This window comes from Aquarana catesbeiana, linkage group LG01 (assembly GCF_042186555.1).
Source record: "Aquarana catesbeiana isolate 2022-GZ linkage group LG01, ASM4218655v1, whole genome shotgun sequence".
Classification (NCBI taxonomy): Eukaryota; Metazoa; Chordata; class Amphibia; order Anura; family Ranidae; genus Aquarana; species Aquarana catesbeiana.
In genome coordinates, this window is record NC_133324.1 from 818633498 (window position 1) to 818660010 (window position 26513).

A 26513-nucleotide genomic window follows, 5' to 3' on the forward strand; every position below is an offset into this window, starting at 1 on the left:
GTCCAACATTGTGAAAAAGTGGTGTATCACTCTGAAAACATCTACTCTGAACCTACTACTGAAGATTCAGGAAGTGTGAGCGGCCGCGCTGATCCATGAGGGACGGTGAGATTGCAGCACTGTGACGCCTGACACTGATTTCAATTATGAGTTTGTTCTTTTGAGTGTTGATGCAAGTGCATTACTTTTAAATAAAAGCGGGTACCTTAAAGTTTTTACACTATTGGAGGCGTTGTCTTTATTTTGCGCTACATGTGGATAGCTTCATGACATCTGGATGGTGACTAGAGTCTTCTGACGTTTTTATATCAGCATAAGCGCTATTTGCCAGTCATGAGAATAAATGGCAATACCATTTGGTGAGTTTAATGCCGCGTACACACGGTCGGACTTTTCGTCTACAAAAGTCCAACGGACGCTGACGGACTAAAGCTGGCTGGTAATCCGATCGTGTGTGGGCTTCTCCGGACTTTCAACGGACTTTTTCAGCCTCAAATCCGACGGACTTTAGATTTGAAACATGCTTCAAATCTTTCCGACGGACTCGAGTCCGGTCGAAAAATCCGCTCGTCTGTATGCTAGTCTGACGGACAAAAACCCACGCTAGGGCAGCTATTGGCTACTGGCTATCAACTTCCTTATTTTAGTCCGGTGTACGTCATCACGTAAGAATTCGACGGACTTTTGTGTGATCGTGTCTGTTCGTTAGAAAGTCCGCCGCAAGTCCGTCGAAAGTCTGTCGGACAGGCTGTCTGACTTTTGTAGCTGAAAAGTCCGACCGTGTGTACGTCCCATTAGTCTTGAGAGTGAAACCTGCACAAAAACACTGTGGTGGATATGTGGTATATGTTTTCAGAGTAATACACCACTTTTTCACAATTTTGGACTTCTTCAATTTTTATGGACTTTGTTTTTTTACTCATTGTTTCTTTTTGTGAGATTTGAATATTGGTGCGCTACTGTGGATTATTAATTTTTATATTTCACCTTGTTTTTTTATGATTTTCATTTTATTAAGTAGCAGCATAGGATGGTAGTGGGTATTTATTGAGTATTTATGATATTTTATAAGTGCAGTGCACATATTTATATGAAGATGGTTTTTACTGTCTTTTCATCTCACAGGAAGTGACAAGGACACTGCATTTCTGACATGATCAAGTTTTTTTTCTGTACTTGCTGAAAATGTACTTAACCCGAAAGAAAGAAAAACAGTGAGCTGCAACATAAAACATTTTTACACATACTTTTAGACATTTTTCAAATAAACAGATTTATTTTAGTCACTTTTTTTTAAAACCTACTAAGACAAAATAGCACTGCAAACAGCCTGAGAGATTAACCTGAAAATACCTTGTCAAACTTGGTGCGGTCAGCGACATCCAAATCAGAGGCGGACATGTTGCCCATATCCAGCAATGAGGATGATTGAGACCTGCGGCTTCCTGAGCTCTGGACTGACAGCTTATTCAGACTTGATGTGGAGCCCGTCAGTTTTCCAGAGCTCCCATGAAGACCTAGATTCCAGAAATACACATTGTATAATTCGGGTCTAGAAATCGTGATCATCTATAATGTTGGCTATACTGACCAACTAACCTCCACTGTCCTGGCTTCCCTAAATATAATTAAAGCAATGGTGGTTCCGTAAATGATTTTTTTTTGTTTTGTTTTTATAAACCTGCCCTGGAAAGACTTCACTATTATTGCTATTATTATTATTAGAGAAAAACTCAGGGAGAACCTTTCAAATCCTAACTTACCTGTAGAGAATACAGCTCCCTAGAGTGCTGTGTACTCTAACACACAACTATGCTTTGTTGTGCCTCCCTTCGGCCCTGAATAATCGGCCACCATGATGCCAACTCTCACAGATCTCAGCATCACAAAGCCAGTATAGTGAAGAATGCAGGAAATTATGGCTGAACTGTAAGATCAACCCTTTAGCAAATTGAGAAGATCTTTTTTCAGTTAAAAAAAATGTGCAACTAAAACCGAATACCACATAAGTTATGCTTTGTTAAATGGACCCTTATAAAAGTTCTTTGTTTTCATACCCCAAACATTGCATGCTATTTTGTAGTTGTTTTTTGCAGGCTAAGGGCTTGAAACTGCTCAGTGATACCTGTGGCGGTATCTACAGCTTGGGTCTTTATGTAAAATGTGGGCTTCTATCCTCACACTACCCAAACCAGCAATACAGGACCTGTGGGTGCAGTTATTTCTTTACCATCACTAGCTCCTTTTTTCACAATCTTTAAGCCCAAATCAAGGCAAAACAAGTACCCTAGCAGGGGGCACCTGCACTGCAAGGGTTAAATCTTGTTACATCTAGGGGTGCACATATGAAAGGTATCATACTTGCTTTATTACTTGTTTGAGTAGGGTCCCTCCATCAGTGCGACCAGTTCCATGGAGCCACCTCTCTAAGGTGCTCTTGGTCGCCATTGAACACCTACCTCCTCTATGTGTACCTCCTCTGTTTCTCTGCCCCTAGACATAATTAGTATTTAACCACTGCAGTGCAGGGGAGGACATCAACAGTAGATTTGGTCTAACTCCTGGAGTTGGGTTTTAATGACTTCCAAAAATCAGACAGTTATCACCAGTTAAAAACTAGCTGTTTTGTTTAGGAATAAATTGGGCAATATTATTTGTGAATTGACTTCTCAAGTCAGGACCCAGGTTGCTAAAAACATACATCATATGCTTAACTAGCCTAAAAAGTGGGGGAAAAAACAAACAAAAAAAAAACAAACAAACATACATTGGTATCTCATTGCAATATTAAAAAAATAAATTAAAAAAAAAAAGCTTAGGATCATCTATTCTACATCATGATAATAAACCCACATACCGTATATGATGATTTCTAAACATATTACAGAAATGTGCGTTGGATGGCAATTCTTAATTTCTTTTTTGACCAACTACAATCTGATTCTTTATCTTTTGTACAAAAGGTAATTTGTCAATAGGGTATTGCCTCAGTTGAGAGTTTTTCTAGGGTAGGAGTGGGTACCTTCATCCATATATTAATAGAAAAAGGAGCCTGGGGTCACCTCAGAAGTGCCCCTGGCAAGGAGGAGAAAAGTTTGGACTATCTCGGTACCTCAAGGACATAAACAATAGTATATACCGTATTTATCGGCGTATAACACGCACTTTTTTCCCCTTAAAATCAGGGGAAAATCGCGGGTGCGTGTTATACGCCGATCCCCTACGATCATGAGCTGCCAGATCTTCAAAATCGCTGACCGCGATTTGAAAATGGCGCCGCCGGCACCAAAATACACAGAGCTGGTCCTCGGCTCTTCTCGGCCACTTTCGGCTTCACTGGAGCGCCGCCCGAACCTAGCCGAGTATACTCGGCTACGTTCGGATAGCTCCGCTCACAGTCACGCCCATCCTGGGCGGGACTACGAGTGGAGCCGAAAGTGAACGAGAGCCGCCGAAAAGAGCCGAGGACCGGCTCTGTGTATTTCGGCGCCGGCGGCACCATTTTCAAATCGCTGTCGGCGATTTTGAAGCCCAGGATGGCAGGGGATCACAGGATCGAAGGCTGCACTGGGGCAAGGCTGCACTGACAAGGCTGCACTGACAAGGCTGCACTAACAAGGCTGCGCTGGGGAAGGCTGCACTGACAAGGCTGCACTGGGGCAAGGCTGCACTGACAAGGCTGCACTGGGGAAGGCTGCACTGGGGAAGGCTGCACTGACATGGCTGCAATGACATGGCTGCACTGACATGGCTGCACTGACATGGCTGCACTGAGAAGGCTGCACTGAGAAGGCTGCAATGATGGGCATTTAAATGTAAGTTTTTTTCCCTTCAACTTCCCTCCTAAACTTGGGGTGCGTGTTATACGCCGATGCGTGTTATACGCCGATAAATACGGTATTTATTTAATAATATATAACGAATAAAAACATTGTGGAAAGAACCACATTGACAATAATTGTTAAATACAGTCAATAGTTACATGTGTACTGCTTAAACATTGTAGAAGAGATGGAGATGACCACCAGTGTTGAAATGGGGTATCAGATATGATGCATCTTGGAGATTGTCCTTTACTAGTTTTGCACAGATTGCTGCTTCTTCAGAAGGAGCCAGTCATAAGCATCTATTGAAATAGATCATGATCGCAATTTCACATTTAGTTTTGTTTTATAATATTGGTACATATTTCGAAACAAAAAGATTATTTTTTTAATATCATGCAAAGTTGATAGGAGTTCTGAAAAAAGGTTATATATGCATTGCTTACCCAAAAAAGCCACGGCAGTGGGGCAGCACAAATAGGTGTTTCCTCCCACGGCGGACACGGGGGGTGCTAGGGACCACTGAGTTCTAAACTTACAGAATTTATAAATAGTATTGTATATCATCCATCAATTCGTTACTAGGAAGGGTATAATACAAAAAAAAGTGTGGAAAGAAAAGAAAAAAAAAACTGAGTTGCTAGGCAGCAAAGGAGAGAGGGGGGGGGGGGGGGGGGGGGGGGGGGGGATTAGGAAAAGGAAAAAGGAAGGGAGGGGGGGCGGGGGGAGACAGGGGAAGGAAGGTGGGGGGGTAGGGGGAAAGGGTATAGGGAGAAAAGAAAAAGGGAGGAGAGAAAAAAGGAGGGAAAGGAAATAAAGGGGGAAAAAAGGGAAAAGAAGAGATAATACAGGGGAAGGAGAAAAAGGGGGAGAATAGATCAGGTAGAAAAGGGGAGATAAAAATTAAAAATTAGGCAGTTAGAAATAATAAAAGTATGAAAAAGGAAAAATACATTGAAAGAGTTGATACATTCAGTATGTTCAGTGACCGACCTATTATGTCAGAATATCCAGTGTAGTGCCCCGGGGAAGGAGATGCAGGAAACTTGGTGCAATTTCAACTGATTGTTGTTGTTAACAAAATATTGGCAGAAAGTTGTTGATTGGTGAGTATTTAGATAGGGGTCTTCTCAGAAGGTACAGTATCTCACAAAAGTGAGTACGCCCCTCACATTTTTGTAAATATTTTATTATATCTTTTCATGTGACAACACTGAAGAAATGACACTTTGCTACAATGTAAAGTAGTGAGTGTACAGCTTGTATAACAGTGTAAATTTGCTGTCCTCTCAGAATAACTTAATACACAGCTATTAATGTCTAAACCGCTGACAACAAATGTGAGTACACCCCTAAGTGAAAATGCCCAAACTGGGCCCAAAGTGTCAATATTTTATGTGGCCACCATTACTTTCCAGCACTGCCTTAACTCTATTGGTGGTGGAGTTCACCAGAGCTTCACAGGTTGCCACTGGAGTTCTCTTTTTTACTCCTCCATGACAACATCACAGAGATGGTGGATGCTAGAGACCTTGCGCTCCTCCACCTTCTGTTTGCGATGCCCCACAGATGCTCAAAAGGTTAAGGTCTGGAGACATGCTTGGCCATTCCATCACCTTTACCCTCAGCTTCTTTAGCAAGACAGTGGTCGTCTTGGAGGTGTGTTTGGGGTCCTTATGTTGGAATACTGCCCTGTGGCCCAGTGACCCCAGACCATGACACTCCCACCACCATGCTTGACTGTAGACAAGACACACTTGTCTTTGTACTCCTCACTGTACTCATCATCATCTGAACCAAATAAGTTTATCTTGGTTTCATCAGACCACAGGACATGGTTCCAGTAATCCATGTCCTTAGTCTGCTTGTCTTCAGCAAACTGTTTGCAGGCTTTTTTGTGCATTATCTTTAGAAGAGGCTTCCTTCTGGGATGACAGCCATGCTGACCAATTTGATGCAGTGTTCAGCGTATGGTCTGAGCACTGACAGGCTGATCCCCCCACCCCTTCAAATTCTGCAGCCATGCTGGCAGCAGTCATAGGTCTATTTCCCAAAGACAACCCCTGGATATGACTCTGAGCACGTGCACTCAACCTCTTTGGTCGACCATGGTGAGGCCTATTCTGAGTGAAACCTGTCCTGTTAAACTGCTGTATGGTCTTGGTCATGGTGCTGCAGCTCAGCTTCAGGGTCTTGGCAATCTTCTTATGGATAGCCTAGGCCATCTTTATGTACAGCAACAATTCTTTTTTTCAGATCCTCAGAGAGTTCTAAGCCATGAGGTGCCACGTTGAACTTCAAGTGACCAGTATGAGAGAGTGAGAGCGATAACACCAAATTTAACACACCTGCTCCCCATTCACACCTGAGACCTTGTAACACTAATGAGTCACATGACGCCGTGGAGGAAAAATGGCTAATTGGGCCCAATTGGCACATTTTTACTTAGGGGTGTACTCACTTTTGTTGCCAGCGGTTTAGACATTAATGGCTGTGTGTTGAGTTATTTTGAGGGGACAGCAAATTTACACTGTTATACAAGCTGTACACTCACTACTTTACATTGTAGCAAAGTGTCATTTCTGCAGTGTTGTCACATGAAAAGAGAATAAAATATTTACAAAAATGTGAGGGGTGTACTCACTTTTGTGAGATAGTGTATATCTCAAGATCACAACCTTTGATATATATATATATATATATATATATATATATATATATATATATATATATATATATATATATATAGATAGATAGATAGATAGATAGATAGATACATATACACACACACACACACACACACACACACACAGTGGGGACGGAAAGTATTCAGACCCCCTTAAATTTTTCACTCTTTGTTATATTGCAGCCATTTGCTAAAATCATTTAAGTTCACTTTTTTTCCTCATTAATGTTCACACAGCACCCCATATTGACAGAAAAACACAGAATTGTTGACATTTTTGCAGATTTATTAAAAAAGAAAAACTGAAATATCACATGGTCCTAAGTATTCAGACCCTTTGCTGTGACACTCATATTTAATTCAGGTGCTGTCCATTTCTTCTGATCATCCTTGAGATGGTTCTACACCTTCATTTGAGTCCAGCTGTGTTTGATTATACTGATTGGACTCGATTAGGAAAGCCACACACCTGTCTATATAAGACCTTACAGCTCACAGTACATGTCAGAGCAAATGAGAATCATGAGGTCAAAGGAACTGCCTGAAGAGCCCAGAGACAGAATTGTAGCAAGGCACAGATCTGCTTCACTTAAGGTTCCTAAGAGCACAGTGGCCTCCATAATCCTTAAATGGAAGACGTTTGGGACCACCAGAACCCTTCCAAGAGCTGGCCGTGCGGCCAAACTGAGCTATCGGGTGAGAAGAGCCTTGGTGAGAGAGCTAAAGAAGAACCCAAAGATCACTGTGGCTGAGCTCCAGAGATGTAGTCGGGAGAAAGTTGGAGAAAGTCAACCATCACTGCAGCCCTCCACCAGTCGGGGCTTTATGGTCCAACGGAAGCCTCTCCTCAGTGCAAGACACATGAAAGCCTGAATGAAGTTTGCTAAAAAACACCTGAAGGACTCCAAGATGGTGAGAAATAAGATTCTCTGGTCTGATGAGACCAAGATAGAACTTTTTGGCCTTAATTCTAAGCGGTATGTGTGGAGAAAACCAGACACTACTCATCACCTGTCCAAATACAGTCCCAACATTGAAGTAGCCTCATGGTGATGGCAGCATCATGCTGTGGGGGTGTTTTTCAGCTGCAGGGACAGGACGACTGGTTGCAATCGAGGGAAAGATGAATGCGGCCAAGTGCAGGGATATCCTGGACGAAAACCTTCTCCAGAGTGCTCAGAACCTCAGACTGGCCTGAAGGTTTACCTTCCAACAAGACAATGACCCTAAGCACACAGCTAAAATAATGAAGGAGTGGCTTCACAACAACTCAGTGACTGTTCTTGAATGGTCCAGCCAGAGCCCTGACTTAAACCCAATTGAGCATCTCTGGAGAGACCTAAAATTGGCTGTCCACCATCATTTACCATCCAACCTGACAGAACTGGAGAGGATCTGTAAGGAGGAATGGCAAAGGATCCCCAAATCCAGGTGTGAAAAACTTGTTGCAACTTTCCCAAAAAGACTCATGGCTGTATTAGATCAAAAGGGTGCTTCTACTAAATACTGAGCAAAGGGTCTGAATACTTAGGACCATGTGATATTTCAGTTTTTCTTTTTTAATAAATCTGCAAAAATGTCAATTCTGTCTTTTGCTGTCAATATGGGGTGCTGTGTGTACATTAATGAGGAAAAAAAAAATTAACAAATGATTTTAGCAAATGGCTGCAATATAACAAAGAGTAAAAAATTTAAGGGAGTCTGAATACTTTTCGTCCCCACTGTATAAATATATATATATATATATATATATATATATATATATATATATATATATATATATACACACACACACACACACACACACATATACATACACATATACACACACACATATAAATATACATATACACACACACATATTAATCAGTGGGGAAGGGAGACATATACTGTATTATTGCATATATATTATTATTTAAAGTACTTGTATAGCGCCGTCAATTTACGCAGCGCTTTACATATACATTGTACTTTCACATCAGTCCCTACCCTATATAAAAGGTATCTTAATTAGTGCTGATAACTCTGCATCTTCTCCTGATGCTAATCTCAGCACCACATGCATAGTTAGCAGAGAATCAGCAGGGGTATACAGCTAGTATTCTGAATGGTAACACTCACTGTTTCTCCTGCATTTAGTTATCCCCGGGGAGTGGCCCCCATTCCTATAGGTCTTCAATCTAGCTGACGCACATCGACCGGCAGGCGCCGGCGGATGACGTTGCTGGATCCGACTCTCCAAATCGCGCACTCACAGTGCCCATACATTGGATGTGGCCTGCGCCCATCATACTGATGGGAATGGGTTGTCGCTCACTGAGGAGCATCTCCCTTCCCTGGAGAGGCGCATGCCCGCCGCTGGGGGAGCTAAACCTCAAGCTGACACACAACGCAGCTGATCTTAAAAGCAATGCACAATGCGTTATTTATGACAATTTATAGCTTTGAATAATATTAGGATAGAGGATGACCAGGTTATACTAATTTTTACTAACCAGGATACATACATATATTTTCACATATAGAAATATTAACATATATATATTCACAAATATAAATATTAACATATTAATTCTGCATCAATCAATATTGTAGTATTCAATAGTTTTGATTCCATATTGGAGCCAGAAAGAGAATTGAATTGGTATCTCACTAGAGTAACAATATTTGTCTCGCACCACAAGGACAGGGACAGGTTCTAGCATGGTCAATATATAAGGATATTTGGACCACAATTATAAAAATGCTTTGTATGTACACGTTTATTTTAGGCCGGGGGGGGGTATATTAGCGTTTAATCGCTCAATCCAAATAGCTTCTCGCTGAAGGATTATGTGATCCCAATCGCCTCCCTGCACATCTTCAGGGATCACTTCGAGCATCACAAATTTAGCTACCTCAGGCTTAAACCTGCAGTTTTACAATCATGAAATCAGCTGATTCTCTGCTAACTGTGCATGTGGTGCTGAGATTAGCATCAGGAGAAGATGCAGAGTTATCAGCACTAATTGAAATACCTTTTCTATCTATATGCAATAGTACAGTATGTGTCTGCCTTCCCCACTGATTTTTTTTTTTTACAAACGTTCTTTATTGGAAAAGTATGCATGGTTACAAGATAGCAGTAATCATGATGCAAATATTGTACATCTACAAGGAGATACAGATGGAATATCGAAAAAAATAAAAGGAGGAAACAAAATATTCTTTGGTAACAGTGCAGATACAAGTACGTGTTAACGGTAACATATCACCTCTTGACTCTACTGGTGTAGTGCGAGGAGAATGTGTCCATCCTATCCTCACTCCGATCAGGTGGAGTTCTCATCCAGCTCATTACAAGTGGAGGCTTCTCTCAACCAGGCATCCCAAATCTTTCCATATTTGGAAGGGCATCCTCTATGAGCATAAAGCTATTTTTTGTAGGGTGACACAACATTAAATGCGGAGATCCATTCCTGAATGGTAGGTGGTAACGCCCTAAGCAATTTCCGTGCTATGAGTAATCTGGCTATAAACAGTGTTTCTTGTAGAAATATGTGGTGGAACTTATCGAAGTCTGGGTCTGGGAACACTCCCAGTAGACATTGTTTAGGGCACAGTGTGAGGGGGGAGCCCATTTTGTCACGTATGAATTTCACTATTTGAGACCAATAATCCTGTATCACTGGGCAAGACCATATATGAAAAAAAGTGCTGTAGACCCATTGCATCTGGGGCAAAGTGGGCTGTAGTTGTCTCTAAACTTAGCTAATTGTGAGAGGGTTAGGTAGGACCTATGTAAAATGTATAATTGTGTGAGACGGTCCGAGAACTTAAGGGATATTTTTTTGCAGGCAGGCATCTAGCACCTCCTCCCACTCATCCTCCTCCATCTCCCCCACATCCCCGGTCCATCTTTTTTTAGCTTATATGCGAGAGCCGTGGTAGTTGGGCACATGAGACAGGTGTAAAATGTAGAAATTTGTTTTTGAGACTCTGGCCCGGATATTACGCATAGGATATCCAGTTGTTCCAGGTTTGGGGGAATTGGGTCTGTAGGGCGTAGCGGAGCTGGAGGCAGCAAAAGTACATGGAGTTGGCGAGGCCAAAGTAATCTTTAAGTTGTTGGAACGTGTCTGCTAGGTAGACCACCCCTCTAGTGATCCACAGGTTGCAATCAGGTCGTTGTAACAATTTGGGTAAGCATGGGGTTGTCCCACATGGGTGTCTGTACGTGGGGGGGAGGTTGAGTTGGCGTCTCACCACTTCCCACACCTTACAGTGGTTGTATACCCCTTTCGACCTCCAGGGGTCACCAGGATCTCTGAGAAGAAGTTGGAAGGGGTGCTTGTGTATTCGAGTAAAGAGAGCATACTAAGGCCAAATACCGTTCCTTGTCTCCTTTGTCTAAATAGAAAAAGTGAGACAATTGGGCTGCCAAGTAGTATAAATTAAAGTCCGGCAGTGCCGTACCCCCTAAATCAATGGGGTTCTTCAGCACTTGCCGGGACAGCTTGCGCCGTGTCTTGCCCCACACGAAGGAGTTTAGAATGGCTTCCAAGGATTTAAAGATCTGCATATCTGCATATACACTGGAGCATGCCATAGGACGTATAAGAATTTGGGCAGTAGAATCATTTTAATTAAGTTTATGGAGCCCATGACTCCCAAGGGCAGTCTGGTCCATGCCTATGTTTTGGATTTTAGGACTGTAAATAGAGGTTCTAGATTTAGTTTGAGATAGTCTTCCAGGGATCGAGTGATTATAATGCCTAGGTATTTCATTGTGCTAATGCGAATTAGAGGAGAAGAAGCCTGTGTCTCTGTTGGGGCCCCCACATCTAAGGGAAGGATCTGGGATTTATCCCAATTGATCTGTAAACCTGAGTGATGCCCAAAGTGTTTTATGGTTTCTAGAGCTGTCAGTAAAGACTGTCCTGCGTCTTCCAGGTATAAAAGCATGTTGTCTGCATATAATCTAAAGGTTTCGGTCAGTTATTATTATTATACAGGATTTATATAGCGCCAACAGTTTACGCAGCACTTTACAATATAAAAGGGAGACAATACAGTTATAATACAAGATACAGGAGGATTAAGAGGGCCCTGCGCAGAAGAGCTTACAATCTAGTAGGGTGGGGCAGGTGGTACAAAAGGTTGTAACTCTGGGGAATGAGCTGATGGAAGTGGTAAAAGATTAATTAGAGACGTTATAGGCTTTCCTGAAGAGATGAGTTTTCAGGGACCGCCTGAAGGTAGCAAGAGTAGGGGATAGCCGGACAGGTGGAGGTAGCGAGTAGACAGATAGATTTGGGTGTCATCAGCGTATAAGTGGTATTTGAAGCCGTGGGCGGTTATCAAATGACCAAGGGAGGAGGTGTAAATAGAGAAAGGGTCCAAGAACAGAGCCTTGGGGGACCACCACAGAAAGGGGCAATGGAGAAGAGGAGACAGAGTTGTAGGTGACACTGAAGGAGCGCTGTGATAAATAGGCAGAGAACCAGGATAGAGCAGAATCTCGGAGGCCAAGGGAATGTAGTTTATTGATAAGGAGCGGATGGTCAACAGTATCAAAGGCCGCAGAGAGGTCAAGTAGTAGGAGTATGGAGTACTGGCTGCTGGTTTTAGCAGTTAGTAAATCGTTAGTGAGTTTTAGTAAAGCAGTTTCTGTGGAGTGCTGTGAGCGAAAGCCAGACTGTTAAGGGTCAAGAAGGTTATTTTCACTGAGGTAGGATCTAAGACAGTTGTAGACTAAGTGTTCTAGAAGTTTAGAGGTGAATGGGAGCAACGAGATGGGTCTTAAGTTGTTCAGGTTGGTGGGGTCCAGTGAGGGCTTTTTAAGTATGGGAGTGATCTGTGCATGTTTTAGAGGGGAGGGGAAGGTGCCACTAGAGAGGGAGAGATTGAAGATGTGAGTGAGGGAGCATAGGATAGAAGAAGAGGGTGACCGTAGTAGTTGTGAGGGAACAAGATCCAGGGGACAATTGGTTAAGTGGGCATCTGAGAAAAGTTTTGTAACCTCTTCAGTAGTAGCCAATTCAAAAGAGGAGAGTGTTGAATGTGCTGTTAGGCAAGGTATGTTGGGTGGGGAAGAGGTACGCACAGTTGAGGTATCCTCACGAATTGCATCAATCTTGTCTTTGAAGTGATTGGCAATCTTTTGGGCAGTGAGTGAGTTAGTGGGTAGAGGGGGTGGGGGACGAAGCAGAGAGTTAAAGGTTGAGAAGAGCCGACGTGGACTGGATGACAAGGAATTAAAAAGAGAGATAAAGTAGGCTTGTTTGGCAGCATGGAGGCATGAATTGTATTTTAGAAGGGCAGATTTATATAGGGTGAAGTCTTGCAGGCATTTGGTTTTACGCCACAGTCGTTCAAGAGAACGGCAATGTCTCTTGAGATTTCTAGTGTTGTCAGTTTGCCAGGGTTGTAACTGTCAGGGCATGATTCTGCATGTGGTTAGAGGAGCAAGTGCATGTAGTGATGATGAGAGTGAACTGTTGTAGACAGAGGTGGCCAGGTCAGGACATGACAGGGGAGAGATTATGTCATATAGGTGGTCAGTAGCAGAATAGAGAAGAGAATGGTTAAAGTGGCGAAGGTTTTGACAGGTAATTGTTTGCTGCTTGGAGGGATGGGCGGTTGGAGGCAAGGATACAGTGAAAGTAATGAGGTTGTGATCAGAGAGGAAAGGGGGTGTTGGTGAGGTTGCCAGGGTTGCAGAGATGGGAGAATACAAGGTCAAGGGTATTACCATTGGAGTGAGTGGAAGTATGTGTCCATTGGGATAGGTCAAAAGATGACCTAAAAAAGATGACTTAAAAAAAGATGAGGTTAAGTAAAAGTTTAGCTGTAGTTGGGCTGTTAACATTAACAGGAATGTTGAAGTCACCAAGAACGATAGTGGGTATTTCAGAGGAGAGAAAGTAGGGTAGCCAGGCAGCAAAGTCATCAAGAAAGCGTGATACTGGCCCAGGAGGCCGATAAATTGCAGTTGTCCACAACGCAGGCCTCTAACCCCAGGGTGTGTATGGAGCGACGTTGCCAGGGGCTCCACCGCCAAAGCATATAGTAAGGGGGAAAGGGAACATCCCTGACTTGTGCCCCTGGACAGAGGGAAGGCATCTGAGAATTTGCCATTGACCAAAATTCTGGCACTCGGAGTTTGGTAGAGAAGCTGGATACACTTGATAAAATTAGGCCCGAAACCAAACCTGGCCAGACATTCCCAGAGGTAGTCCCATTCAAGGGAGTCAAACGCTTTTGCGGCATCTAGGGATACCACTACTCTGGAGCCCATCCGGTCATGTTCAGCTTGTATATTCATATATAGCCTACGCAGGTTAAATGCAGTGTTTTTCGCAGGCATAAACCCAGTTTGGTCTGGATGAATAAGATTCAGGATCACCTTGTTTAACCTCAGCGCCAGGACCTTGGCCAGAATTTTGACTTCTAGCTGTAGGAGTGAGATTGGGCGATATGATTCGGGGATTTCTGGATCTTTGCCTGGTTTTGGGTATGAGTACAATGAATGCCTCGCTCATTGATTTTGGGAGGAAGCCTGACTTAAATATGTGTGCAGACAGCGCATGTAACTTGGGGACTAAGATCTCGCTATAGTTTGTATAAAATTCGAGGGGGAGACCGTCTGATCCAGGGGCTTTGGAGGGGGCAAGATGGGACATTGCTTCTGCAATATCGTCTTTGGAGATGGAGGCCTCCAACATCTCAATTTGAGTAGAGGTTAACTGAGGAAAATCAATGGTGGATAGAAAGTCCGCTATATCCTCTCCAGACTTATTGGTGGTGGACGAGTATAGAGATGCATAAAAGGAGCAGAATTCACCTGCCACTCTATCCGGGTCTTGAGTCAAGGTGCCAGCTGCATTTCGCAAAGCGACCACAGTAGGTGGTTTGTGTTCCAAGTGTACCAGATAGGCCAATAAACGCCCTGCACGCTCCCCATACTCGTATACCTTTTGTTTGCTGTAAAAGATTCTCCTTTCTGCTTTCTCAAAGTGAAGACTATTCACTATGCGGGCTTGTAGTTGTACCCGATTTGCCACCTCTGGAGTGGGGTTATCTGAAAAGGCCTTCTCTACCTCACTCATTCTTTGTTCAGCCTGTTTGAGCACCTGAGTACCCTTTTTCTCCTTCCCCTGTATTATCTCTACTTTTCCTCTTTATTTCCTCCCCCCCCCCCTTTTTTCCCTCTTACCTTTTCTTTTCTCCCTATACCCTTTCCCCCCTTCCCTTTCCTAACCCCCCGCCTTCCTTCCCCTGTCTTCCCCTCTCCCCCCTTTCTTTTCCTAATCCCCCCCCCCCCCCCTTTGCTACCTAGCAACTCTTTTTTTTCCTTTTCTTTTCACACATTTTTTGTATTATACACTTCCTAGTAAATAATTGATGGATGATATACCATACTATTTAGAAATTCTGTAAATTTGGAACTCAGCGGTCCCTAGCGCCTCCCGTGTCCGCCGTGGGGTGAAACGCCTTCTGGTGCCTCTATTTGTGCTTCTCCACTGCCATGGCTGTTTTGGGTAAGCAATGCATAATTATATATATATATATATATACACATACACATATATATATATATATATATATATATATATATATATATATATATATACATACATACATACATACATACATACATACATATATATATATATATATATATACACACACACACACACACTTTTCTCAGAATTCATATCAACTTTGCATGATATTAAAGAAAATAATCTTTTTGTTTCGAAATATGTTCCAATATTATAAAATAATGGTTTAAATGTGAAATTACGATCATGATTTATTTCAATAGATGCTTATGACTGGCTCCTTCTGAACAAGCAGCAATCACTGCAAAACTAGTAAAGGACAATCGCTAAGACGCATCATATCTAATACCCAATTTCAACACTGGGGGTCATCTCCATCTCTTCTACAATGTTTAAGCAGTACACATGGCTGTAACTATTGACTGTAGTTAACAATTATTGTCAATGTGGTTCTTTCCACAATGTTTTAATTCTTTATATATAACTAACTCTTATTTTTTTTTTTTTTAAATATATACTATTGTTTATGTCCTTGTGGTACCAAGATAGTCCAAATGTTTCTCCTCTTTGCCAGGGGCACTTCTGAGGTGACCCCAGGCTCCTTTTACTTTTGTACAAAAAGATCTTACAAAAAAATTAGCATCTGGTACATTACACATGGTACAAACCCCAAAGAGTAAAAGCAACTGTAATTTTTTTTAACATACTCTCTTTTTTTTGTTATGCACTGAGGAGATGCACATTCCTTCCCCTTCTTACTCCTAAACGATTTAGGCCAAGCTGCACTTGTCTGTCTTACTTGGCTAAACACTGGGTGCATTCATACATGTAGAGTATTAGTGCTGGGGTTTCTTGCTAGAAAGCCCAGAACGCTTTGAAAACCATGTGTCATGCATTCGCATTGAAATAATGTTAATTTTAAAAAAGAAATAATTTATACAATTATAAAAAAGCTTAAAAAGAAAAAAAAAAAAGAAACCTAAAAAATGACCAAAAAACAAAATTTTTATCTTAATGTCCTTTACAAAAGAATTTCCAATTATATTTACCAATAATTTCAGTTCCAGAAAACTTTTATGATGTCATCCTTAACCTGAGAGATGATCCGGCTTACCAGCCTATACATTACTTGTATCATTAATATAATCACTGGGCAGGTATCCTTACACCTACTGCAGGCTTGTAAAAAACCCACTAAGCAAAAACATAACTGTAGTGTAGGGTTTAGTTAGAACCTAGACCAGGGGTCTCCAAACTTTCTAAACAAAGGGACTTTATGGGGGCCGGATTGTGGCTATTGGGAGTAGAAAATATTCCAGTATCAGTGGAAGTAAACAAAGCTTGGTGGTCAGTGGAAGTAAAACAATTTTATACAACGCCTGTAATCAATAGCAGAAGGAAAAATGCCCCATCATTGGTATTAGTTGGAAAAAAAGTTCCCCATCATTGGTATTATTGGGAGAAATAGCTCCCCATCATTGGTATCAGTAAGAGGAATAGTTCCCCATCATTAGTCTCCATGGGAGGAATAGTGCCCCATCATTGGAATCAGTGAGAGGAATAGTGCCCCATCATTGGGATCAGTGAGAGGAATAGTAACCCCATCATTGGTATCCATGGGGGGAAAAGTTCTCCATCATTGGTATCAGTGAGAGTAGTAGTGCCCCATCATTGGTGCCAGTGGGAGTAGTAGTGCCCCATCATTGGTGTCAGTGGAAGGAATAGTGCCCCATCATTGGTGTTATTTGGAGGAATAGTGCCCCATTGTTGGCATTAGTGGGAGGAATAGTGCCCCATCATTGGTATTAATGGGAGGAATAGTGCTTCATCACTGGCATCAGTGGGAGGAACAGTGTCCAATCAGTGGCAGGATTTATGCACCACTGTTGGTGTCAGTGGGAGAAGATAAAGCCAGATAAAGGCAAGCAATGGGCCGCAGTTTGGTATTATTGGGAGAAATAGCTCCCCATCATTGGTATCAGTAGGGGGAATGGTGCCCCATCATCGTTATCAGTGAAGGGAATAGTGCCCCATCATTGGTATAACTGCCCTAGACCTAAATTAGATTTTTTTTTTTTTTTACCACAGCATTCAGAAATAGACCAGTCTCTCCTCCAGCCATGCTCCCAGCAGAAAGGACAACATGCTGGAAGTGAAGTGCTTCATAGTAGTAATCTTAACTAGCCAATAGAAAGCTTGTTACTAGGAGGAGAGTCAAAAAAAATTGTGGATTATGTGCATTTTCAGGCGCTTCTACTTAAGTCTATAGGAGCCAAAAATGTGCTATTGGCCCTAAAGAAGCTCATGTAGTTTTTTTGAGCTTCGAGCCACAACCTTTAACTGATGTATAGAATGGGAATTTTAAGGTTGAGCTTTGAAGCACTTTGGCAAATGCGCTTCAAATCATTTAGGTGGGAATGAGGTCTAAGATGTTATAGAGCTATGAGGAGTGTTATACTAGCTTACTGTGAGGGATACTGTCCAACTAGAATCTTCAACCCTTAATAGTTATCTGATCATAATGTGCATGGCTTTGGCAGTACTGCTCAGATAAAGTTTCTTAGAAGTAACAATAACACCACAGAATTTCATCCTGACATTATTGCTTGAAAATCTACAGGAAAGAAACCTTCTTCACCTGGAAGGTAAGCCTGCAGTAATCCTGCTACATTGATGCTTCTGTTTGTGATGAAACAGATAAAGACCCTCCACCACATTCCCACAGTACAGAAAACACAGAGGAGCGGTGGAAGCGATGGGCTCGTTCTCTAGGTAGGTAGGGATATCTCTCAAATTAAGGAAAGATAAAAAAAAAAGTACAAACTTTTTTTTTTTTAATTTTGAGGAATCCTTCTAGCGTATTTTAGTGAGTTTTGAAGTAGTGGCCATGCATAGGGTTTGAAGAGAATTCATAATCTAACACCATGCAATTAAAGCATACTCCTAAACCTCAAAATACTAAAAAAAAAAAAAAAAAAAAAAACAAACAGTGCTGGCTTTAGTTGGACAGATACTTCACCCATGATGGGCTCCAATATTTATACAATATTTCTCAGTTCTCCCAATGAATGCATAGAATCAGCTCAGTTAACCATCTCTATTCTATGAAAACATATTGATTTACTAAAACTGAGTGAAAAATTTGGTGCAGCTTTCAGAAACCAATCAGTTTCCAGGTTTATTTTTTTGTCAAAGCTTATTTGAAGAAGCTAAAGTTAGACACCGATTGGCTACCATGCACAACTGCACCAGATTTTGCACTCTCCAGGTTTAGTAAATCAATCCCATTAGGTCATAGAAGCATCACACACTTTTTTCCAAACCAGAACACCAAACTAAGGACAGCATAGTTTTGGAGTACCGAAGAGCCCCAAACTAATTTTCTTTGTTAAAATTAGTAATAAAAATTCTAAAACCCCCTACTTTCTTCTCGTTCTTCCTGTAATATGGAAGAGCTACATTTACCTACCACATCTCCACGGTTAACAGCAGCAGAACTCCTGGGAAACTGCTTGAAGTGTTTGAAAGTAAAATGCATTATGCCTTAGACCCCTTTCACACTGGGGCGATTTGCAGGCACTACAGCGCTAAAAATAGCGCCTGCAAATCGCCCTGAAAGAGCCGCTGCTGTCTCTCCAATGTGAAAGCCCCAAGGACTTTCACACTGGAGCGGTGCGCTGGCAGGACGCTAAAAAAAAAAGTCCTGCTAGCAGCATCTTTGGAGCAGTGAAGGAGCGGTGTATACACCGCTCCTTCACCGCTCATGCCCATTGAAATCAATGGGGCAGTGTGGCTATACCGCCGGCATAGCGCTGCTGCAGAAGCGCTTTGCGGTGGTTTTAACCCTCTCTCGAAATTGATGGTAATCGAAACCCTTTCTCAAAATTGATGGTAAAGCGCCGCTAAAAATAGTGGCGCTTTACCCCCAACGCACCCACCGCCCCAGTGTGAAAGGGGCCTTATAGAGAATCGACCCATTTTATGGCTATGCTACAATACCACATTTTAGCAGTCTGGCTTTCATAGTTCCTAGTTATGATAAACACAGGAACTGTATGACGAATGGAACCCCTCAATGCTACCTTTTCCAAGGGTAAAATAAAAAAACAGGGGATTGTATGTTTAACTTTGCCTTAAATTGTTCATAGCCCGCTCACAAGAATTAATCTCAATTGAGCAGAAAACTCTGTTCACCCATGGCCAACAAAAGGCTATAACAGTCTGTCCAATCAGAGCCCACAAGGATCATTATATATTATCCTCAGATCAAGAATGCATCAAGGAAGGATGCTGGTTGAAGGTGACCAGCTCATACTCACTTTCTGTCTCCTGTTTCACGGCACTCTCTTTTCGAGGCAGCGTAGCTGGGATGAATTAAGTTGCAAGCATCAAAGACAAAGATGCATTAGAAAACAGGCATTTAGCAAAGACCGTGCACAAGAGGTAAGTTAAGCACTAGTAGAAAAGACATGCAGAAGGCTATATTATGCAGTTACAGTTATCTTAAGCTGTAAACAGTTACATGGACAATCTTACATTTTACAATCATGTAAAAACACACACACACAGTCATAAGCTGTATTAGAACTTCAGTCTTATGTATGATGTAAGGGATGATGGGGTTATGTGCATTTCAGGCATGAAAGAGGCACTAGCAAAGATAGGGAAGCGAACTACGCCTAAATGCCTGTTTAAAAGGACCAATGCAAATTCATTCGAGGGTAATTTGCTTTTTTTGCCATACTGTTCATTTAGTGGACTTGTATACTTTGGACTACTAGTTGAATTGTCATACATGACCCTCACTAATAACCTATATAAATAGGAAAGTATGTTATCCATAGCAATCTAATTATTATTTTAAATTCTTTTAAACCTATAGCTGAATAAAGTTAAAATTGAATTGATTGCCAATGCCAGCACACCTTTTTTAAAGAAGAAGTGCCATTGACTTTGTTTTTTTTGCCAGAACACTGTGGATTCTTGTGGGTAAATATGAAGTTAGGTAAGAAACAAGACAAGATTATTTCACAAGAAGACAAGGGTTTTCTGACTTAGGAGGTGAACATCAGGGGTTATTTCATACACTTAGTAAACAATAATGTGTTTGCCTTCTCCTTTACCGTTTTTATTGATTATTCTTGTTGAACCAACATTATCTGCATTAAAAGGAAAAAAACGTGTAGTGTGAAGACAGCTCATACCATGTAACAAATAACAAGGCCACCACAAAACCAGGCATGCCAAGCCACACACCTCCAACCGTCAGCAAGCATGACATTTCACACAAGCAATGAAGTGCAAGCATCATAGAGAACTCTATGATAAACCCAGTGATAGAGCACAATTCAAAAATATATATCCATCAGATAAGCTCTGCAAGGGCTACATAATAGCTGGAAAGCACCAAATCTTTGAGAGCATTGTATTCAGATATCGTTTTTATCTGAATAGGTCTTGTTCACACATAGCAGAGATGCTAGAGCATTGACACATGTAGTAATTAGACAGCTAGCCCAAGAGATCTATATTTATAATTTCGCATCCATCTGACATATCTATCTTTCCACAAGAAACAAGCTATGCAACGGTTTCATAGGTGGAAGCTAAAAATGCAGGTGTTCCACAGTTCTAGGTAGGAGTACAGGTGTACATCAGCATTTCGTTTTTTTTTTAGACACCTGTAATTTAATAGAAACCATAAAGAGTAACTACACTTTTGTAGAGAGAGAAAAAAAAATCCCTCCTGGGTGATCTACAGTATGTACAAAATAGCTGTTTGTCTGTGTCCATGTGCAAAGTGAATGGGAGTGACATTGTAATTATCAATCAGCTGCTGTACTTGCATGGTTCCAATGAGGAAAGTGTCTTGCTACCTTTAGATGCGATTTCACCCGAAATTACATTTTTGTTGCAGGGGATGCCCAAAATCTGACTTGTATCTTAGTGCAAACTTCTCGGAAAATCAGTAAGTCAATTACACAGGAAATTACATTTCTTGGGGGTACTCCGTACAGTATCTGTGTACAGAACATGTCCAGGTTGCCATATTGCATTTTACATAAAATTACAGTGCTGCAGATTGAAAAGGAAAAGCTATTTTTATTAGCATTCAATTTGAATATGGCTTTTGCAGCAATAGTATATGCTGTAATATATATATTTTTTAATTTGCTATTTTTTTTTCCAAAGAAAGTGGAGTTATTCTTACAACATGGAAGAGCTCTTCTTTCAGGTTTTTATTCCTGCCCATGCCCCCATTTGGGAGACTTTCCTTTACTTTCTGCCCAAATGACAAAAGAAGCAATTAAGAAAATAGGTGTTTCTGAGACATAAAGCCAACAGAAAGACAGCAACAAAAACCTGATTGTTACATGCAAAATTTCCAGCTCTTCTAACACAATGTGCCTCTTGTTGTTCCTGTCATCCACATTTCATAGATTTTTTTTCTATTAATTTTTGTCCCTGTGACATTGTTTTAACACTTTCACAGTCTAGCCAAAAAATAAAAAAAATAAATGACTTGAGTTTGGATTTTTATTGCTGAACCCAAGCAAAAAGTCTAAAATGTACAATTTCAATATATGTATATAACTTGTTCGACCCACAAACGGTTTTTATTTCTGTCCAGTTAGTCTAAAGCAATTCTGCCAGAAAACAGGATGACCAGGTGACTGCACTTTTCTCCTCCATAGCTTAGCAATACATCTTGGTCAGCAAGTGCTCATGGCCTGTAACTGGACAGAAAGAGAAGCAGTGCACTGATATGGTCAATTCTACTTTCCCTATATATGAGTATTCTATCGACTAAAAGCAGAGGAACACTGAATTCCCCATGGTGCTGCTCTACTCTTCTCCATTCTAAAGCTGGCCACAGTTCCTGTTGGACTGATTAAAATTTGCTAATAGGTAGCCCCATCAGCCCCCTCCCACCTGACACCCCTTGACCGAAAAAGTGAAAGTGCCAGGTGGAAAATTGTCGGTCAAACTGCGCCTGTATCCAGCCACTGATGCAGCCGCTGTTAAGTTATTTTGACAGCTTTTGGGGCTGGATGTTAATATACAAGAGCCACAGCAGAAAAACTGATCCATCCGTGCTAAATCAGCATGTATAATGGAATCGTTTTTTTTTTTTTTTTTTTTTTTGGTAGAAAATAAATCTATTTGCATATGGGTCATATGTGCTGGGTATTACAAGAGGTCCAGAGCTGTGAAAGAAGAATTAATCACACATCCAGAGATCAAAGACTTGTTAGGTTATTTTAAAAATCACATTTACAGTGAAGATCTGAATTTCCAACATACTACATGTTTTATTCAAACAATAGGCTTCTGAAAAAACGATCCTAAATAAGAATTATAAAAACATAATAGAAATGAGATTTACAGTTCTGTCAAATAAGGCAAGTGGTCCCAGAGCTACAAAAGAGTCTTTCTCTACTCAAGCAGACAATAGTATATGTTCTTGTCAGTGCTGCTGTACCTTCAAAATAAATTCCAGCAGACAGAAATGTATAATATTTTAAAGTATGTTATGATGTTACAAATACTTCCATAAAGTGTGTTTACTAGCTTACCAAACTTTTTTCCTTCTTTGGTGGCACCGGTCATCTTGTTCTTAGCAACCTCAAAGAAATCCCTGATCTCTCGGTCATATAACCGCACAATGTAATCAATGTAGTTCTGCAAACAAAGGAACACAAACACTCTTTACGTTCATCATCATTACTGTAGAGAAATACATTTCCTTTCAGCTTTGACAGACATCTTCTATTTTGTATGGAAAACCAATTTGCTCTGGACTTGCTTGCTGTGGAAGTCACTCCCTCAAAGGGCCAAGCCATTGCCTAAACTAAAGCATGCATTTACAGGCTACAGCAACCAACACTGGTCTGCTTTGTTTAGACAAGCAGGAAACAAACACTAAGGAATCCAACTGAAATCAAGGCCCAGCTTGAACACGTGAGAGAAAAAAAAATAGCCTTTCTCAACTGGGGTTGCCTCCTGGTTTAGACAGGAGTGCCCTTAAACGACAGTAGCCCTGACATTAATGGCATTAACATATAAGCAGCATCATGGAAGCTGGCTTTTTTCCCTGTGTATTTGGAAAGTAGTCAATTGTGCGCCCCCAGCACAGAGATTGCGTTGTCACCGGTAGCTCCTGGTCTCAAATTCGACTGGCATCTGATCATACGATCACGGAGATAGCCATCCACAATGATCACTAGTGTTAAGCTGGCCATAGATGATTCGACCATGTATGGGCAGGCTGAATGTACCAAAGTCGGTCAACTTGGGTACAACCAGCCTGCCGGATTTTACATGAGATTATTGCTAGCGGCTGTTATAGCCACTAGCAATAATCACTCTGCTGGGAGAACACAATGGCTCGGTGGGAGGGAATCCCCTGTCAACAAAGTCTGTGGTGATGGGGGAATCAAGTGGTTGCAGCAAAGAAATTTGCTCCGTCTATGGCCAGCCTTGGAGGCCGCTTCTATACGATAAACTGGATCTTTTTGCGTTGCTAGAAAGAAAAAAAAAAAAAAAGTCTGTGTCCACGTTAGGGTCAATGCCAGTAGGTTTTATATTTGGTGTCAGTGTGTTTTTGTGGGATGATTAAAAAAAAAAAAAAAACATCCGCAAAATGCACATCATTTTTTCTTGCCACCAATACTGGTACAAACAGCAAATAGTATAGATATATGTGATATCCTCACCTATTTTTTGGCCAGTTTTTTTCTTGATAATTAAAAAAAATAAGAAAATAAAAACATATCAGAGGCGATCGATTAATATTTAACATTAAATGAAGACCCCCCCCCCAAAAAAAAAACAAGTGCTTTGACTGAATTTTTTTTTTGGAGAAACTTTGCTCCAAGCTATTAAAGTGCATTTCAAAGACCAGATGAACAGAATGGGATACCTCTATTAAAAAAACAGATTTCCTAAACAAACGTTTCTTATATAAGGAGAGACAATTCACGATATCCTAGGAGCCCTATACTCAAGACAATCACCACCCTGATTTCAGCCAGACTATCATTATGACCAGACACTCCCTGTCGAATATTCTTATGTGAATAGTCAGTGAGGTTGGAACTTTGGAACTGCTTGCTGTTGTTTCTACTGTGTGTATGTACTCTCTTCTGTTACATTACTATGAAAACCAACAGAATTTGGAAACCTGAAGAAAACGAAATGGTAATGGATCTGTATACAATTATATTTTAACGAGTGCTCAGAATTCAGAGAATATTTGCTCATCTTCTTTACATCCGATATAAAAATAGGCATGGTCATATGTCAACAAGCGCCCTTTAAGAAAGGCCAGTCATTAATTAGGTTTAATGATACATTTTGCTTCCAGCAATAAACTGTGTTTAATCAATAATGGCTTGTATTGAGAAAGATTCCCTGGTAAAAGCAGAGGGGAAGTAGAGTATTGATTAGATAATATGAAATCTGGCATGGATACATGCTTCACCACATCTCGTTTATCACACTTCCTGATTTTAAATGAGCTGTAAAAGTTACAGAATGCCTTATCAAGTTACTCAACAGTCTTTTTATGTCAATAAATGAAAGTCTCAATTCTAGAGTTTGAATGGAATTTAAGTATGATTCCCATACAAATTCATGGGTATTTGTAATAATCCGAACCTTCACTCTTGAACTAAAGCCAACCATACACTAGTAGAATTTTGTTCAAAAAGGAAAAAAAAAAAAAAAAAAAAAAAAATGAATGAGCTGGACAGATTTTTTTTCTCAAAGAAAAAATTAAATTCTAACTGTGAATGTGGTTTTTGTTTGGGGGTAAAAAAAAAAAAAAAAAAAAAAAAAAAAACACTTACATATATCAATGCGCACATGAAAGGTACAAAAGAAAAAAAAACTGTATAATACACTATGGATTCCATTCAAGTAGCAGGTCTGAGCAAAATAGTATGACTTTTCAGAATTTTCATATTTACATGCAAACCTCATTCTACTGGTGTATGGCCAGCTTTAATAATATAGCAACAATCTGCCCAATGGGGGAAATTTGATAAACAGACGGCTGCCTGCTCACCTAAAAATATATAACAGTGTGTGGGGTTTTTGACCGATCACTTGAACCAATAACAGAAATATACCCTGGGACAGGCCCCAGGGAAAAAAAAAAAAAAGGAATATACATTTTTGAGGGGTTTTGGGATTTTTGTAATTTAAAAGTTGACAACAAATGTTTTCATTAATGAAATTCATTATTCTGCTTAATAATACCCCTCTAAAGTGCTTCATAATTGTTATATGGGGAGGGATTAACCTTTTTTCCCCTGGGGCCTGTCCCGGGGTATATTTCTGTGTATGGTCAGCTTTACCTCTCAAAGTTTACTTGTTATTTGGATTACCTACTTGTGTTCTATCCTATTTAGAGCAGAAGTACCCAAGAATGCTCACCAAAGCAACTTCACATCGCCTAAAGCAAAAATTCCTTTTGTGGAAACACACCAATAAAGCAAATTTAACTGCTCTATGGAGACATTCCGTAATTCTGTTAGTATTTTTTTTAAAAATGCATGACTTTAATCTGTAGCCATTTGATTTTTTAAAACTGCCCGAAATGTAAAAAAAAAACTGCTTCCATATAACCATGTCAACACTTGCGTTTTCTATACAAATTGACTCTGGAAATACAATTTTTTGCTCATGTGACTAGCTCACTGCTGATTTTTATTACATGGACTGACCATGTGGTTGTAACCGGTAGCTCTTCCCACTTACCTGAAATACATTTGTAAATTTTAACAGAACAGCAGCAGGTAAAACCTACAAAGACATTTGCTAAAATTCTCAAAATGTGATTATAATTGACCTAGAGGGTCTCAACATGAAAGGAAATACATAAAAAAAAGGAAAAATACAAACCTTCATAAGTCCTTCATATCTAGCATATTCTGTGTTTTTCAGCCACTCCATCAGTTTGGCATATCGTAGAAGATCTCGGTGGAAAGGATGATGGTTTGGTAGGGTCATTTCAACTGAAAGTGTGGAAGTCTGATCGTGGCCCTATGTACAGATCACAAAGAAAAACACATTTTTATAACAAAACCTGCACCCCACTTCCACCTTCTTTAAAGATGAACTCCAGACAAACAGCTTAAAGTGATTGTAAAGGCTTGGGTTTTTTTAGTTAAAAATAACAAACATGTTATACTTACCTGATCTGTACAGTGGTTTTGCACAGAACAGCCCAGATCCTCCTCTTCTTGGATCCCTCTTCAGTATGCTCCTGGCCTCACCCTTCTGTTGAGTGCCCCCACAGCAAGTATCTTTTGCTATCAGGGCACCCGAGCTGAGTCACAGCTCCGTGTGTTCATTCAGACATGGCGCTGCGGCCCAGCCCGCCCCCATAGAATGCATTAAGCTAAAAAACCTTCTGCCTTTACAACACTTTAATATAGAGGTTAAATACAT

General features: G+C 40.7%; 1 protein-coding gene across 8 annotated transcripts in view; it reads right to left on the minus strand.

The window, feature by feature from the left end:
• EXOC1 (exocyst complex component 1) overlaps positions 1–26513 on the minus strand; it is a 99609-nt gene that overhangs the window by 42020 nt on the left and 31076 nt on the right. For 3 of the 8 annotated variants that reach the window (XM_073608415.1, XM_073608413.1, XM_073608414.1), the window contains 5 exons: positions 25965–26105; positions 22634–22739; positions 20180–20215; positions 19376–19420; positions 1354–1517 (listed from right to left, as the gene is read on the minus strand). In XM_073608415.1, coding sequence (XP_073464516.1) covers positions 1354–1517; positions 19376–19420; positions 20180–20215; positions 22634–22739; positions 25965–26105 — 492 coding nt within the window. The remainder of the gene's footprint in view (positions 1–1353; positions 1518–19375; positions 19421–20179; positions 20216–22633; positions 22740–25964; positions 26106–26513) is intronic. The other 5 variants (XM_073608418.1, XM_073608416.1, XM_073608420.1 and 2 more) reach the window with 3 other exon arrangements.